Source organism: Hyperolius riggenbachi, chromosome 4 (genome assembly GCF_040937935.1).
Source record: "Hyperolius riggenbachi isolate aHypRig1 chromosome 4, aHypRig1.pri, whole genome shotgun sequence".
Lineage (NCBI taxonomy): Eukaryota > Metazoa > Chordata > Amphibia > Anura > Hyperoliidae > Hyperolius > Hyperolius riggenbachi.
In genome coordinates, this window is record NC_090649.1 from 268,021,323 (window position 1) to 268,036,420 (window position 15,098).

A 15,098-nucleotide genomic window follows, 5' to 3' on the forward strand; every position below is an offset into this window, starting at 1 on the left:
ACCTACACCAAATGGTTTTATAACTGTTGCAGTTTTCCTGGTATGAACTTTAAAGAGGAACTCCCGCCTAAACAAACATACTGTCATTAAGTTACATTAGTTATGTTAATTAATATAGATAGGTACTATAATCTCTTACCCACACTGTTTTAAAAGAACAGGCAAACGTTTGATTTCATGATGGCAGCCATCTTTTCGGTTGAAAGGAGGTGACAGGGAGCATGAAGTTCCAACTTTCCTGTGTCCTGAGCACCTCTCCCAGTTGCTAGGCAAAGTGAATAACAACATAGGAAATCCCATCATGCGCTGCACAGCATCAGGGAAAAAAAGCCTGGGCTTTTTTTCTTTGATGGGCGGAGCTTAGTTAAAAAATCAGCTAAAAATGATGCTTTGGTAAGAAAAACAAAGTTCTGATGCTGTGAAACTGTTAAAGAAACACCAAGCCTTTGCAGTTCTGCTGAGTAGATTTTCAGTCCGGAGGTTCACTTTAAGGAAGAGACCAGGTTATGTTTGAACATAGAGTCAGAGACAAGACAAAAGTGCTGTCTGTGATAGTGACAAGTCTAACGCTTAAAGATTTTCTCCAATATTCTCTAATAGTTGCGGGTCTGCTCTGACCATTGTTTCTTTTTGCATGGAAAGTCTAATGAGCTCTCTGTTGGTGGTTTGTATTGATGTGCTTAAAGAGGAACTCGAGTGAAAATAATGTAATTATTTACAATAATTATGTATAAATGATTTAGTTAGTGTTTGCCCATTGTAAAATCTTTTAAATCCCTGATTTACATTCTGACATTACATGGTGACATTTTTACTGTTGGCAGGTGATGTAGCTGCTACATGCTTTTATGGCAGTTGGAAACAGCTGGAAACAACTATTTCCCACAAGGCAGCAAGGTGCACAGACAGGAAACTACCAAGAATACATACTCAAGGGTTTCTTGTGGGAGGGGTTTCACCACAATATCAGTCATACAGAGGCCCCTGATGGTCTGTTTGTGAAAAGGAATAGATTTCTCATTTAAAAGGGGGTATCAGCTACTGATTGGGATAAAGTTCAATTCTTGGTCGGAGTTTCGCTTTAAGTAACCCTAGCAGATCAGGAGGGGGTATGACTCTCCCCACTTTAACTAGCAATAGACAGCACTGAAACTAGACAGCAGAGAAGAGAGGAGGTAAGGCTCAAACCACAAAACAGGTGCTGTGGTATAAAGGTGGCCGTTATGAGAACAGACAGTGAAACAAATCTCACAATGGTCACATGATGAACAATGGGGAAGATCAGGTAGTTTTCCTAAGACACATGGAAGAGCAGTGGCCTATGAATTTTCCTATGATTGAAGATCAGAAAAGTGAGCTGTACAGTCTGACTATGCTATGAGGATACTGTACAAGGTAGGAAAAAACAATAGTGCTCTTTTACAAATAGTTCAGCTTTAAAGAGGAACTCCAGTGAAAATAATGTAATAAAAAAGTGCTTCATTTTTACAATAATTGTGTATAAATGATTTAGTCAGTGTTTGCCCATTGTAAAATCTTTTAAATCCCTGATTTACATTCTGACATTTATTACACGGTGCCACAAGGTTCACAGACCGGAAACTGCCAAGAGTACATACTCAAGGGTTTCTTGTGGGAGGGGTTTCACCACAATATCAGCCATACAGCTCCCCCTGATGGTCTGTTTGTGAAAAGGAATAGATTTCTCATGTAAAAGGGGGTATCAGCTACTGATTAGGATAAAGTTCAATTCTTGGTCGGAGTTTCTCTTTAAGAATTCTATTAAACATTATTACCACAAAAAAAGAGAAAAATTTCCTTACAGTCCATAACTGATCAGGACTGCCAAACTCAGTAAAAAACACACAAATGTATATCACTGCAAGTTTCTGTTTGAAGAGAATGTATAGGAACATTCAATGCATATTTCTTCAGACCGCATTTATAAAGATTAGGAGAGAAAGGGAAAGTGGTCATTTCTGGCCTTGCTTCTTAACAAGAAATAAGAGAACAATGGAAGAGAATTCTGCAGGGAACACGGATCCTAATAATAAAGAGGGAAACTTGTACAGTGAATGTCAAAGCAGGAAATGTGTAGGTCAGCTGCTGAGGTAGCAAGTAATCCTGTCATGCAGAAAATATATAGGTCTTTTCCCTATTGAATTAAACGGAAAATATAGCCTATGTATAACATTTTCTAACAATCGTTTCTCCATAAAGTCCTGCTAAAACAAACAAAAAAAAACTCAGATTGCTAAATGTTTTGTCACTGGAGCAGGCAGGTAGCACAAACTCTGCATTTATTACTACCATCAATGGGCATGAAGGTGTGCCAACAGCCCTGTGCTCATGTGCATGGACCATGTTGTTTGCACTGCATTCATTGCCAATGCTGAAAGGTGAGTGGGGGTGCATGCTAGCCATTTCTCTTCCTACGCTTCATGAGCTCCTATGCCTGATGGAAGACTAACAATCCTGTACCAAACACGTTGAGTGACTTAGTACAATTATGGTCAAGCTACAGTATATATGTACTGACGACGCTCGGGCTAAGCAGCTGTTCAGGAACATCTCAGCAGAGAATCTTGTGTGTGGTCATGTGTCCCCCAACTTTACCTAAAGATCCCACACACTCGATCCTTAGCAACAACGCCTGACTGTATTAGTTTCTTCCTCACCTGGCCCACAAGAAGTAGCTCCATTGCCCACCACGCTGGTACCTCCCCCCCAATAGTTGTAAAGTACTGCAGCGTTTTTTTAAGCAATTTGCGCTAAAGCCTTCAATAAGTTCTCCATAGAAATTGAATTTAGACTATGGAAAAGACATCAGACTATGGTAAAGTGTACTATTACGTAAGGCACTGTGAATGGTATCAGATCTACATAAATGTGGTTACCTTTAAAACTAAAATGAACTGCTCTCTGCTAATCACACACTCACTCGGCTACCCCCATCAGTGTGTGAAAATAAAACATTTAAACTATTACATATAACAGAAGCCATGTCAGCATTTCTCTAGATCCTTTCCGTTTCTCTCAGTGGGAAAAAAAACTCAATCAAAAAAATAAATAATATAAAAATAGCAAACAAGATTTAAACAAACAACACTAATAATCACAGATGTTTTCCATAGCCAGCACGAAGGGTAGAAGGGGTGGATAATGTGCTAGGCTATGTGTAAAACCAAGCTACTGTAGGTGTATGTGCTAACGTATAGTGGACTACCTGTAAGCAATAGGCAATTGATGGCTTTTCAAATCACCTCACGAGGCAGAATCAATATTACATTACATTTGCATTATCGATTAGGTTGCCATTTGGGGAAGATTAACTGCATTCATATGCCATGCTGACTTATATCATGGGTAAAATGCTGTGTACAAGAATAAACTATCTGCATTTTCACACTGGTGCAAACAAGACAATTTAATGTAAATGAGCAAAGCATCCGCCATAAGGACAGATGCTGACATTTTCCTATCGCTTTAGTATACAGAGAAAAGTCACTTCATCTTAAGAGATCTCAACTGTTCTTTATTCATATAGTAGATCACTGTACAGCAAGTTTTAATTAAAACCACATACCTACTAAAAGGCCACCATTTGATCCTCCGTTAATGGTGATGTTCTGAGGGGATGAATATCCTTTTTTAATCAGAAATTCAGCTGCACATTGGAAGTCATCAAAACAGTTCTGCTTCTTGCCATAGCAACCAGCTTCAAAATAAAAAAAATGGAGTGGTCACATATTTACTATAATACAGATTTAATAAAATCAATCATTTAGTGGATTTACAATGCTCTGTGTGAATTTTTTTTTTACAAAACAAAGGAAAATAGAGTGTGTTATGAAGAAAAGAAGAAGAGATGAACAAAGGCGAAAAAAAAAATCATCTTACCCTGTCAGTGTGGTATAGAAAAAGTGCCTGATGCAGCTCGGGAGGAATCATGTTTTCTACTGGCAAGCAGAGCTAGAGGTTTTTTTATTCCCTTAGTTAAAGACATGCCCCTTCTTTCCTTCCTCATATGTCTACAGTATTATGCTACTGATATTAAAAGCTCAATATCTCGGCACTCATAGTTACTAAATGCTCCAAATGAGGGAAGGACGGGGGACGCACCCGGACTATCTCTCTGTAAAACTGCAACCCCCAAGTCCTGCTGGTTCCTGAGATAGGGTTTATCAACCCCATCTTGTGAAGCAGTGAGGTTAGGGGGCTGCAATATGGGTCTAGTCTAACATTTGGAGTGTGTAGGAGCTATGCGTGTGGAGATATCAAGCCTTTAAAAACAGCAGTATGCAAATCAGGAAGGAGCTGCATGTGATGTCATTACTCACAAGGCTTCGCATCACTAGGTCGAATTTAAATTAGGCCTACACTGTGGAAGGGGTTTCACCTTTTCAGCTGGATTTCCATTGGCTGCAGGACATTTTCCCCTCTTAGAACAGGGTTTTCCCTGACAAACCTGCCATCAGCTTCATACTGGTGTCTGTGTTAATTTTCACCTTATTTTCTGACAGATTTACTGTCAGATCGTTTATTTCCAACCTGTCCGATCGATTTCTCGATCAATTTTCTGTTTACTTCTATGAAAAATTGTTTAAAAAAAAACAATCCGAAATCAGATCAGACATGTTGGAAATAATCGATCTGACAGTAAAGCTGTCAGAAAATTAAATCATGTGTACCTAGCACAAAGGTGGCCATACACTTATGCCTGGCCACCAGATCTTTCCATCTGGTGCAATTGATAGTTTCAATAGTTTTGGACAGAAATTGTTCCAAACTACATTCAGCATTCATGAAGTGGAATCAATTTCCAACAGATTCGATCATAATGATCATATCTGATGGGAAAAACCGACAAGTGGGTGAGCACTTTTACAGAAGATTTTATGGCATAGAAAACATGCTGACTGCTGTAGCCAAGCAGAGTCACGAGTTCATCTAAGTGCCCAAGGGAAACATTCAGAAATCCCAAGTAGATTGGATATCATTTTAAGAACCTATGACCAAGGGTTTCACACTGACATATGACGCATGCACCGCCCACTGTTTACTTTATACAGAGTCAGCATCACATAGGGCCAAAAAACATGTTTACTATAACAGAGGTTTTATTATATCAGGAGTTTACTATAACAGGATACCAGGTGTTACTCCCATAGACCTATAATGGAGTTTGGTTGTGACCTGAAGAGGTAATTTATTATAATGAGATTATACTGTAGTAAATATATTTTATTTAGTGCAGACCTTTCCTTTCCTGCATTCTTTATCTTCAGGGTCCACTCACATTGTTTTACCACAAATATTGAAATAATAGAGTGCATTATACACTAAAAGCAAACCTGTGACAGTCAAAGAAAAAGGTTAGATACTTACCTCAGTGGAGTCTCTGGACGGTCCATGTCTCCCAAGTCCTCTTCGACCTCCCTGCCACTGGCCAGGACCATCTTCTTGTTCATTGCCACGCTCATACATGGAGGAGAGCGCTTCGAGAACCTATCCAACAAGCTCTTGTCTGATATGTTCAGAGGGACCCTGTGCAGGAACGATGGGCTGGTGGATGGATCGAGAAGCCTACGGATCATCCAGAGGCTACCTTCTACTGAGTTAAGCATATCATTTTTTTTTTGGTCTGCTTCAGGTTCACTTAGCAGTGCAGAAACTATGGGAAGATGCATATCATTTTAAAGCTCTCTTTCTCCTCTTTCCAATGATACATAAACCTACGCCTTTTAGTTTTTGCTATTTTTGCGATTGAAATTGCCGTGGCCGCGATTTCGATCGCGAAAATAGAGAAAACTAAAAGGCGTAGGGCGACGATTTAGGTGTCGTCAGAAAGAGGGAAAAGAGAGCTTTAAAATGATATCCATCTTTCCATAGTTACATTGTATTACACAGGGCGACTTTTTATGCTGAATGGAGCTGCTGACTTTGAGAAAAAGTCGCCCTGTGTAATACAATTTAACTATGGAAAGATGGATATCATTTTAAAGCTCTCTTTCTCCTCTTTCTGACGACCCCTAAATCATCGCCCTACACCTTTTAGTTTTCTCGCGACCGCGGCAATTTCAATCGCGAAAATAGCGAAAACTAAAAAGGCGAAGGGCGGCGGTTTATATATCCTTGGAAAAAGGAGAAAGAGAGCTTTAAAATGATATGCATCTTTCCATAGTTTCTGCACTGCTCGGAGTCCCTTTAAATGTGAGTAGGTTAGTCCTTTAATGCACATGAATTAGCTTCCGAAAAAAATGAATGGAAATTTCTACCTAAAATTCATTTTGGAACAGCAGAATGCATGCTTTTCTACTGGCATGCTTGAATAGGCATTTTGAGAATAACACATGGTAACATTTGCAAAGCATACACTCTTTGGATATGGGTGATACTGCTGTAGTTGTCACTAAATGTTTATCAGTACAACAAATGGTATGAATCAATATAGTCTTAAAATATCCCTGCTTCTTTTCAGATCTACAGGTATGCAATCAAGAACTAGAACCAAAATGCACAGACGCATAGCAGACTGATTGGGGATGCAGACAATTCGTCACATCCTGAATGGAAATTAAGATATTTTCAGACTATCTCTAAAAATAAAATACTGTATATCATAAAATTCATTGTGTTGTGTGTATTAAAGGAATAATGGTACAAAATATGTCTGAAGGCTGCAGTATGAAAAAAAAATTATATATAATGTAAATGTTTCCTAAGGCCTGGGGCACACCAGAGGAGTTTTTCTGAGCGTTTTGAGTTTTTAAATCTGCTGCTAATGTTATCCTATGTGTCGGTGCACACTGGAGCAATGAGGTTTTGTAAAAAACCCCATAGCATTACATTGGGAAGAACTTTTGAAACCTCTAAAAGCTCTTCCCAATGTAATGCTATGGTTTTTTTTTTTACAAAACCTCATTGCTCCAGTGTGCACAGACACATAGGATAACATTAGCAGCAGATTTAAAAACTCAAAACGCTCAGAAAAACTCTTCTGGTGTGCCCCAGGCCTCAGTCAGCTTTTAAGAAAACACTTAGGCTGGATTCACACTTAATTGCGTGCGTCTTCCGATTGTGCAAAACTGCATTTTCCACACATCTAATGAAATTCCATGGAAAATGGCACAACGTCTAAAATTTGCATGAAACAAAAATGACTTCTTGCACCATGAATCTGCACATCACTTTTCGACTTTCGTTATCTGTGTTCAAAAAGCACGCAAAAAAAAGGGGCAAATGAAAACGAATGGTGTCCGAAAAAAATGCATATAGAAAAAAAAGCATCAAAAATCATCAGTCAGTAAAGTCAGATATTCTATTATAGGCCTGGTGCACACCAGAGGAGTTTTTCTGAGCGTTTTGAGTTTTTAAATCTGCTGCTAATGTTATCCTATGTGTCTATGCACACTGGAGCAATGAGGTTTTGTAAAAAACAAACAAACCCATAGCATTACATTGAGAAGAGCTTTTGAAACCTCTAGGTTTTGGGGAGCTTTTCTGGTGTGTCTCAGCCCTTAAATAGGTTGGAGACACATGGATTACAAATCAATAGGAATACCAAAAACCGTGACACTTGACAATGGTAGACTGCAGCTATTTGGCCAACCATCTGCATCAAGAAAGATCTTACATGGTTGAAACCCCAAGGGATTATCTTTGTTGGGTGATGAGTTAATGTCATGACTAGAGCAATGTCATACTATGCATACTGTATACAGGTGACTGTGGAGGCATGTCTGACTTTTTAGGTACAAAGGGATGATTTGCATATTCACTCACGGAGCAGAAGTGATGCATTATGGGGGTACCTTCCGCTCAAATAAAGTTAACCATTTGCAAATATTAACCATTTTAAGGGATTAATATTTTATCTAGAATAGTATTTATTTATTTTAATTAGTATGGGGACTCCAAGCTCTGTATCCATGTAGAAAAGTTCCAGGAGAAAGACACTTTATGATTAAAACTTCTACATCTTTAATTACAAACTTCATAAAAAACAGGCATAGTAAGAAACCTATACTTATCTTGAAAGGCACTAATAGAGCAGCCAGAGGTGCGGAGGAGGATCAACGATCGTTTCGCCCCATGATTAGGGCTTTTTCAAGACAGTATGACCTTACCTTGATCACTTATATTCATCATGCCTAACCCACACCGTGGGTGCCCAGCCAATCACAGGATGGCACAGATTTAATCGAAGAATAGCCCTCACCTGTGTTTAAGCCGCCGTGTGCGCCATCCCCACCATGACCCACATGAAGCCTTAAACATACAGTAATTTCCGCTTCCAGCCGCCAAACCAATTGCCACCAATTGTTTCTTGTTGGGACGCAAGTACCCCACACTTCCGTGTGTCCAAGCCGGAAGTGCGCTTTGTTATTGCGCAATAACATAGTGCTATGCGGAACTTCGTACGCATAGGGCTCCGTGGATAGAAAAGAGCCATAAGTTCTGCTCATCCTCACTGCTAACTCCCTCCTCACCTTCTACCTTTAGATGAGTCATGCTGTCTGCTCTTGTGCATGTTGTCCTCTGCTCTTCCCAGGTTCCCATCAGATGACACTGCACAAACAGAGCAGCTGGTATGCCTCATGTTTCCTGTTAATGTTGTACGAGGTTGTTCTAACAGGGCCATAAGTCTTCATTTTATGTTTTGATACTATGCTACATGCTAGACTTAAAGGGGAACTTCAGCCTAAACATACTGTCATCAAGTTACATTAGTTATGTTAATTAGAATAGATAGGTGATATAATATCTTACCCACCCTGTTTTAAAAGAACAGGCAAATGTTTGTGATTCATGGGGGCTGCCATCTTTTTGGTTGAAAGGAGGTGACAAGGAGCAGGAGACACAGTTCTAACTGTCCTGTGTCCTGATTACACCCCCCCCCCCCCCCCCAGCTGCACACGCTAGGCTTCAAATGTCAAATTCAAAATGTAAAAAATAAATAAATAAATAAAATGCACCAAAACAGCAGAACGAGAACAAAAAAAAAATCAGAAATCCCATCATGCTTTGCACAGTATCAGGGGAAAAATGCCCGGGCAGTTTTCTTCTGTGCAGCTAAAAATGAGGCTTGTATAAGAGAAACAAAGTTCTGATGCTGCGAAACTGTTTAAGAAATGCCAAGCCTTTTCAGTGCTGCTGAGTCGATTTTTAGTCCGGGGGTTCACTTTAAAGGGAACCAGAGAGGAACGTTAATAAAAAAAAAAATAGAACAAGCTTTTATACATACCTGGGGCTTCTTCCAGCCCCATAAGCCTGGATCGCTCCCACGCCGCCATCCTCCGCTTCCTGTATCGGCGGTACCGGGTCCCGTCACTTCCGGCAGACGCGGCCAATTGTCCGCATCACAGGGGCTCCCTCCATACCCGTACACATGAGGCTGCGCAGTAGGCAGCCTCATGCGTACGTATATGGAGGGAGCCCGGTGTGATGCGGACATTTGGCCGCGTCTGCCGGCCGACTGGCCAACTCGAGGCAATGACGGGATCTGGTACCGGCGGATCCAGGCAGCAGAGGACGGCGGCGTGGGAGCGATCCGTGCGTATGGGGCTGGAGGAAGTCCCAGGTATGTATAAAAGCTTCCCCCCAACGTCTCTGGTTCCCTTTAACACAATCTCTGACAAAACATACATTCCTTAGGCTGCATTTTTACAACTCCATAGAAAATAGTATTTTCACCAACCTTTGTGCCAGGTTTCCCCATATTCTCCCCCTCCTCTGATGTTGGCAACGGCAAGTATACCACCTAAGTGCCTTACAAAAATAAGTCTGGAAACACTGAAAGCAAAAGAAGAGAATTGAGGTTAATACAACTTGACTAATGTTGTCTTTTCCATAAATGAACAATGGTATGTGGCCTCGTTCTTTTTCTTTTCTGCCGATGTCCTTCAGCAATGACGGCAACAAGAATTGGAATATAGAATGAGGCTGAAAGGTAACAGTAATGGGGGAAAAACAGAAGACTTTGCAGACACATGGTCAGGCAGTGGCTGAATGGAGGGAGTGATGACTAGAATGAGGAGAGGTAGTACTACCAATCCCCCCCCCCTCGCTCGCATATTCTATGTGTACTACCACACTAGTATTGGACTGGGGGGGGGGGGGTGCGCAAGTGCATACCTCCCAACAGTAGCAGTGCAAGTTCTCTCGCCTCCTCCATTCACTGCTCACCCTAGTGCCCCACATCTTGAAGCAGGCACTACAGTGAGTTGTGAGCTGTAATGGATAGACATGCCTGACATGCACTAGTGAAGTAACAAATGCTGCTCAACAACATGGTTTAACCACCCTGGCGTTCTATTAAGATCGCCAGGGCGGCTGCGGGAGGGTTTTTTTTAAATTAAAAAAAAACTATTTCATGCAGCCAACTGAAAGTTGGCTGCATGAAAGCCCACTAGAGGGCGCTCCGGAGGCATTCTTCTGATCGCCTCCGGCGGCCAGAAGTAACACGGAAGGCCGCAATGAGCGGCCTTCCGTGTTTTGCTTACTTCGTCGCCATGGCGACGAGCGGAGTGACGTCATGGACGTCAGCCGCCTCCGATCCAGCCCTTAGCGCTGGCCGGAACTATTTGTTCCGGCTGCGCAGGGCTCAGGCGGCTGGGGGGACCCTCTTTCGCCGCTGCTCGCGGCGGATCGCCGCAGAGCGGCGGCGATCAGGCAGCACACGCGGCTGGCTAGTGCCGGCTGTGTGTGCTGCTTTTTATGTCAACAAAATCGGCCCAGCAGGGCCTGAGCGGCACCCTCTGGCGGTAATGGACGAGCTGAGCTCGTCCATACCGCTAAGGTGGTTAATTACCATGTGTGTGTATATCCACATTACTGTGTGTGTACATCCACAAAGCATACATTGGGGTTGATTCAGCAAGCTGCATTGCTAAAGCAGCACAAGCTTAACGACACCAACGCCTGCTAAATACAGCGCCGCACGGTAGTGCAGTATAGCGAGCGCTCCTAAATAATGTGCGCTCCCTTTAATTTATGTTCGCTCCTACAGCAAGATCTGATTGGACCAAAATGCTGCCTGTCATGCAGCATATACCACGCAGGGGCTTTCTGTAAGGCCGCCTGAACAGCCTTTGCTGCCAATAGCAGTGATGCGGCAAAATTTGGATTGGGAATGGCAGTTTAGGCGCCAAAACCTGACCTTGCCCCAGGTGCAATTTGGTCTAGATCTGTTCCTGCTTCTATCATACCCATTATTAGGCGAGATTATGCCAGATCGGGCTCCCGGTGTCCGTGTCATTTTTTCTTCACTAGTCTGATCTCAAATTAGTTTACAATTTAAACCCTAATGTATTCATAATATAAAATCTCCACCATAGCCCAATGCCAATTGTTGAAAGCCATTTAACTTACAAATAGGTTTTTTGGGATGTGGAAGTAAAACTTCATGCAGATAGTTTAATCTGGGAATAGGTCCAGGGATTACAGTACTAAAATTAAAGACTGCTAGGCACTTACCCACCTGTCATCCAAATGCATATACACTAAATACATATTTTTCTTATGGAAAAGTCTCACCTGTAACTAGGTGTGATGGATATGTTAAATCCTCCATAACCATAGAGAAAGGCTGGGTGAGATCCATCTAAAGTGATTCCCTTTTTATGGACAACAAACATTGGAATCTGGGTGCCATCTTTGCTAGGAAAAAATTCCTACAACAAAAAGGAAGCAATTTAATATATGCACCAAACAATTTCATTTAGAACTGGTGAGCAAAAAAAATGTAAAAGGGAGGAACAATGGCATTACAGGTACATGCACATTTCAGATGACAGAAACACATACTCATTTGTTCAAAAGGGGATAAAAATAAAAAACACCTCGTTCTTTCAGGTCATTACTGGAACAAAATAACTAGAGCAGAAACACAGATAACTGTGCAGAAACTGTACAGTTCTGACATGGGAATCTCACACTGAAGGACCAGGAAGAGTATGCACATTATCACTAGGTAGGGATGGTAAATGAAATGCAAATGACAAGCAGATGCAAGTTTATGCAAATTCTGCATGAAAATGTGTGTATTTTGAAAATGGACCAATCAAGATCCACCTTAGGGCACTTTCTAGTGGAGTGGGTCTCCAGCTCTTGTGCTGAACTTCAGTCAATAATTATAGGATGTTCTTTCATTACACCGTTGTGTATGTTTTGGGAGGCTGATATGTTCAATATAGGATTGTTTGGATTAGCAACCAAAGAACTAACATTTTTAGAAGGTCAGCAATGGCCGCTTCCAAATTTCCCAATAAAAGGCTTGCATACTTTAAGTACATTTACACTCTACCATTTGGAAATTAAATGATAAAATCTATTCAGTAACCATTTACACTTATGTCAGAGAGGTGCACACCACACTGTACCACCCATTTACCAGTTTTAATGTAAATGCATTTTAACAGGAATAATACAAAACATGGGAAAAAATAATTATTTCTAAGTTTTCAGCCATCATAGTATTAAAATAATACATGCTGCTATAATTAAATCCCACATTTTATTTGCCCATTTGTCCCAGTTATTACACCACTTAAATTATGTCCCTAGTACAATGTATGGCAACAATATTTTATATGGAAATAAAGGTGTATTTTTTACTTTTGCGCCCGTCACTAATTACAAGCGCTTATTTGCAAAACAAAAAAATAAATAAAACATAAGTAGTTACCTTAGGGACTAAACTTTATCTCACTTTTTTATGTGTTTTATTTTGGTATCTATAGGAGGGGAGGTAAGAGGTAAATTAATTGGGCATTTTATTTAATGGGATGTATTAGGTAAAATTTTTACTATTTTGCAACTAGATGCGCCCCCCCCCGCACACTTTGTTCCTATTGTGCAGTGTTTACTGCATACATGCATTACAAGAAGTAATGCATGTATGCTTTACTTTCACTTTTGACAAGTGAATTGATGCCGGTGGTCATTGATCACAGGCACTTACATCGGTGAATGGGAACTGTGTTCCCATTTAGTGATCTGTGTACTAATGGGCGGCGATGAGAGCACGTACGGCATGAGAGGTATATCTAAGCCCCTGGACTGGGAACAGTCCTCCAGCAGGGCATAGATATACTGTAAAGATTTTAATAAGTGGTTAATGCCAATGGCTGGGCTCCCTATTTAAAATAACCTATTCTTCAAGAGTGCTGTAGGATTATTTTTTTAGCTGGCTGCATTTTTTTTTTTTTACTGTGGATAGGCTGCCCCATTTTTGCACACTGAATGGCACTGCGCAGCAATGTAACCAGAAGCTGTAATAAGCAGTATGATGCATAGGTGAAGAGGCCATAATATGAACTTCAGTAGCTATGCTTATTATCTGGAAATGAGATGATTTTGAACACTGTGCTCTGCACTGCACTAAACTGGGTACCACACAAAGCTGTAGTAGCGGCATCCATGGGGAAATTTATGCATTTTGGTAAAGGTGACATTATGCAGGGAAACCACTCCACTGAAGAACATATAAGCAATTTCTTCCAAAATAGTTCCATTTCTTATTACTTATTTGAAAATGTACAGCTTTCTGTTTTGCCTCTGGCCCAGAAATACAGTTTATAGGCCATGAATTTATATGGATCCCATTCAGGCGTAAGATAGATATCTTAGGACACACTAACTTGTAAAATGATGCAATTTTCAGTATTCCACACAAACTACCAGTGTTTTTCTTTTCAGTCTATGAAAGTTTTTTTCACAGTTCTCCTGCAGATTCCTTTCACAGACATCATGCTCATTTGTTTCATTACCTGAACAGCTTTTTTTGTATATTACAGGATTCTCCTTGTGCTTTCTTGCTAACTTCTATACGGTAATTGGTTGCATTTGTTTTAGCCCTGTGTAGTAGTCAGCCAGCTTCTTCCTCTAATCGTGCTCGCTCAACATCCACAATAAATTAAAGGACTGGACAACATTACATTCTTCGTATTTGAAGATAAATGGTCTTATTTACTTGGAATATTCAAAAGGAATGAGAATGGGTATGGTGCAGTGACCCATAGATAAAAATCCAGTTTCAGTTCAGTCTGATCCACTAAATGATGGTTCTTGCTGTGCTGCTATGGATTATTGCATTTTGCACATCCTCACTGCTTTGCAAAATAAACTGAACAGAAGTTTATTATCCCTGTTCTTACTAAACAGTTCTTTATTATCAGAACATTTGACTCGGACGCAGAGAAATATTCCCCCTAGTTTCATGTATTCCAGGATTTATATACCTGCACTCCAAAAAAAGAGACCATGGGTGAGGTCCCCTCACAAAGACTAGTACACACATACCCTTTTTGCACATCTCAATGGGGGTTTCAAAAAACATTGATTGCTTTTACTGGTGACAAACTGAGAATGTCTAGAGTTCTGACACATTAGTATGAACTGATATTTGTAAAGCGAAAACACATCCAGCACTATTACAATGCATCAGAGGTATGCAGATGACAATTCTACATATACAATAAGCAAACCTTATGCAAAAAGAGATAAAGAGCACCCTGCCCAATTGAGCTGAGAATCTAGGTGTTGAGGGGACACAGCATACAAATGATAAGGGAGATGGAACTGCAGATGATTTTAAGGATAAGAATTTCCAGGGTTGTTTTAGATGTGTTAAAATTAGGAGAAAGCCTTACTGAACAAGGAAGTGAGTCACAGAGGTACAGAGGACGGACACAGAGGATGGACAAAGGGGAAACAAAGGATGGACACAGGGGGGGGGGGGGCAGAGGAGGACACAGGGCAATTAGAATAGGACACGGGGTAAGAAAATGACACAGTGGGGCAGAGGAGGACACAGGGGAGCAAAAAAAAAAAAAGGACACGGGGACACAAGAGGTACAAGAAAAACATAATAAATTGGCAGAAAAGGTCCATAAGACAACCCTGCACCTTTAACCACCCTAGCGTTCTATTAAGATCGCCAGGGCGGTTGCGGGAGGTTTTTTTTTTTATAAAAAAAAATCTTATTACATGCAGCCAACTGAAAGTTGGCTGCATGAAAGCCCACTAGAGGGCGCTCCTGACGTATACTTCTGATCGATGAGCGGCCCTCCTTGTTTTTCTTTCCTCGTCGCCAT

General features: G+C 40.8%; 1 protein-coding gene across 1 annotated transcript in view; it reads right to left on the reverse strand.

The window, feature by feature from the left end:
- PREP (prolyl endopeptidase) overlaps positions 1 to 15,098 on the reverse strand; it is a 216,675-nt gene that overhangs the window by 8,612 nt on the left and 192,965 nt on the right. Inside the window, exons 11-13 of the mRNA XM_068231238.1 lie at positions 11,539 to 11,675; positions 9,701 to 9,795; positions 3,587 to 3,718 (exon numbers count right to left, since the gene is read on the reverse strand). Of these exons, the coding sequence (XP_068087339.1) occupies positions 3,587 to 3,718; positions 9,701 to 9,795; positions 11,539 to 11,675 (364 nt within the window). The remainder of the gene's footprint in view (positions 1 to 3,586; positions 3,719 to 9,700; positions 9,796 to 11,538; positions 11,676 to 15,098) is intronic.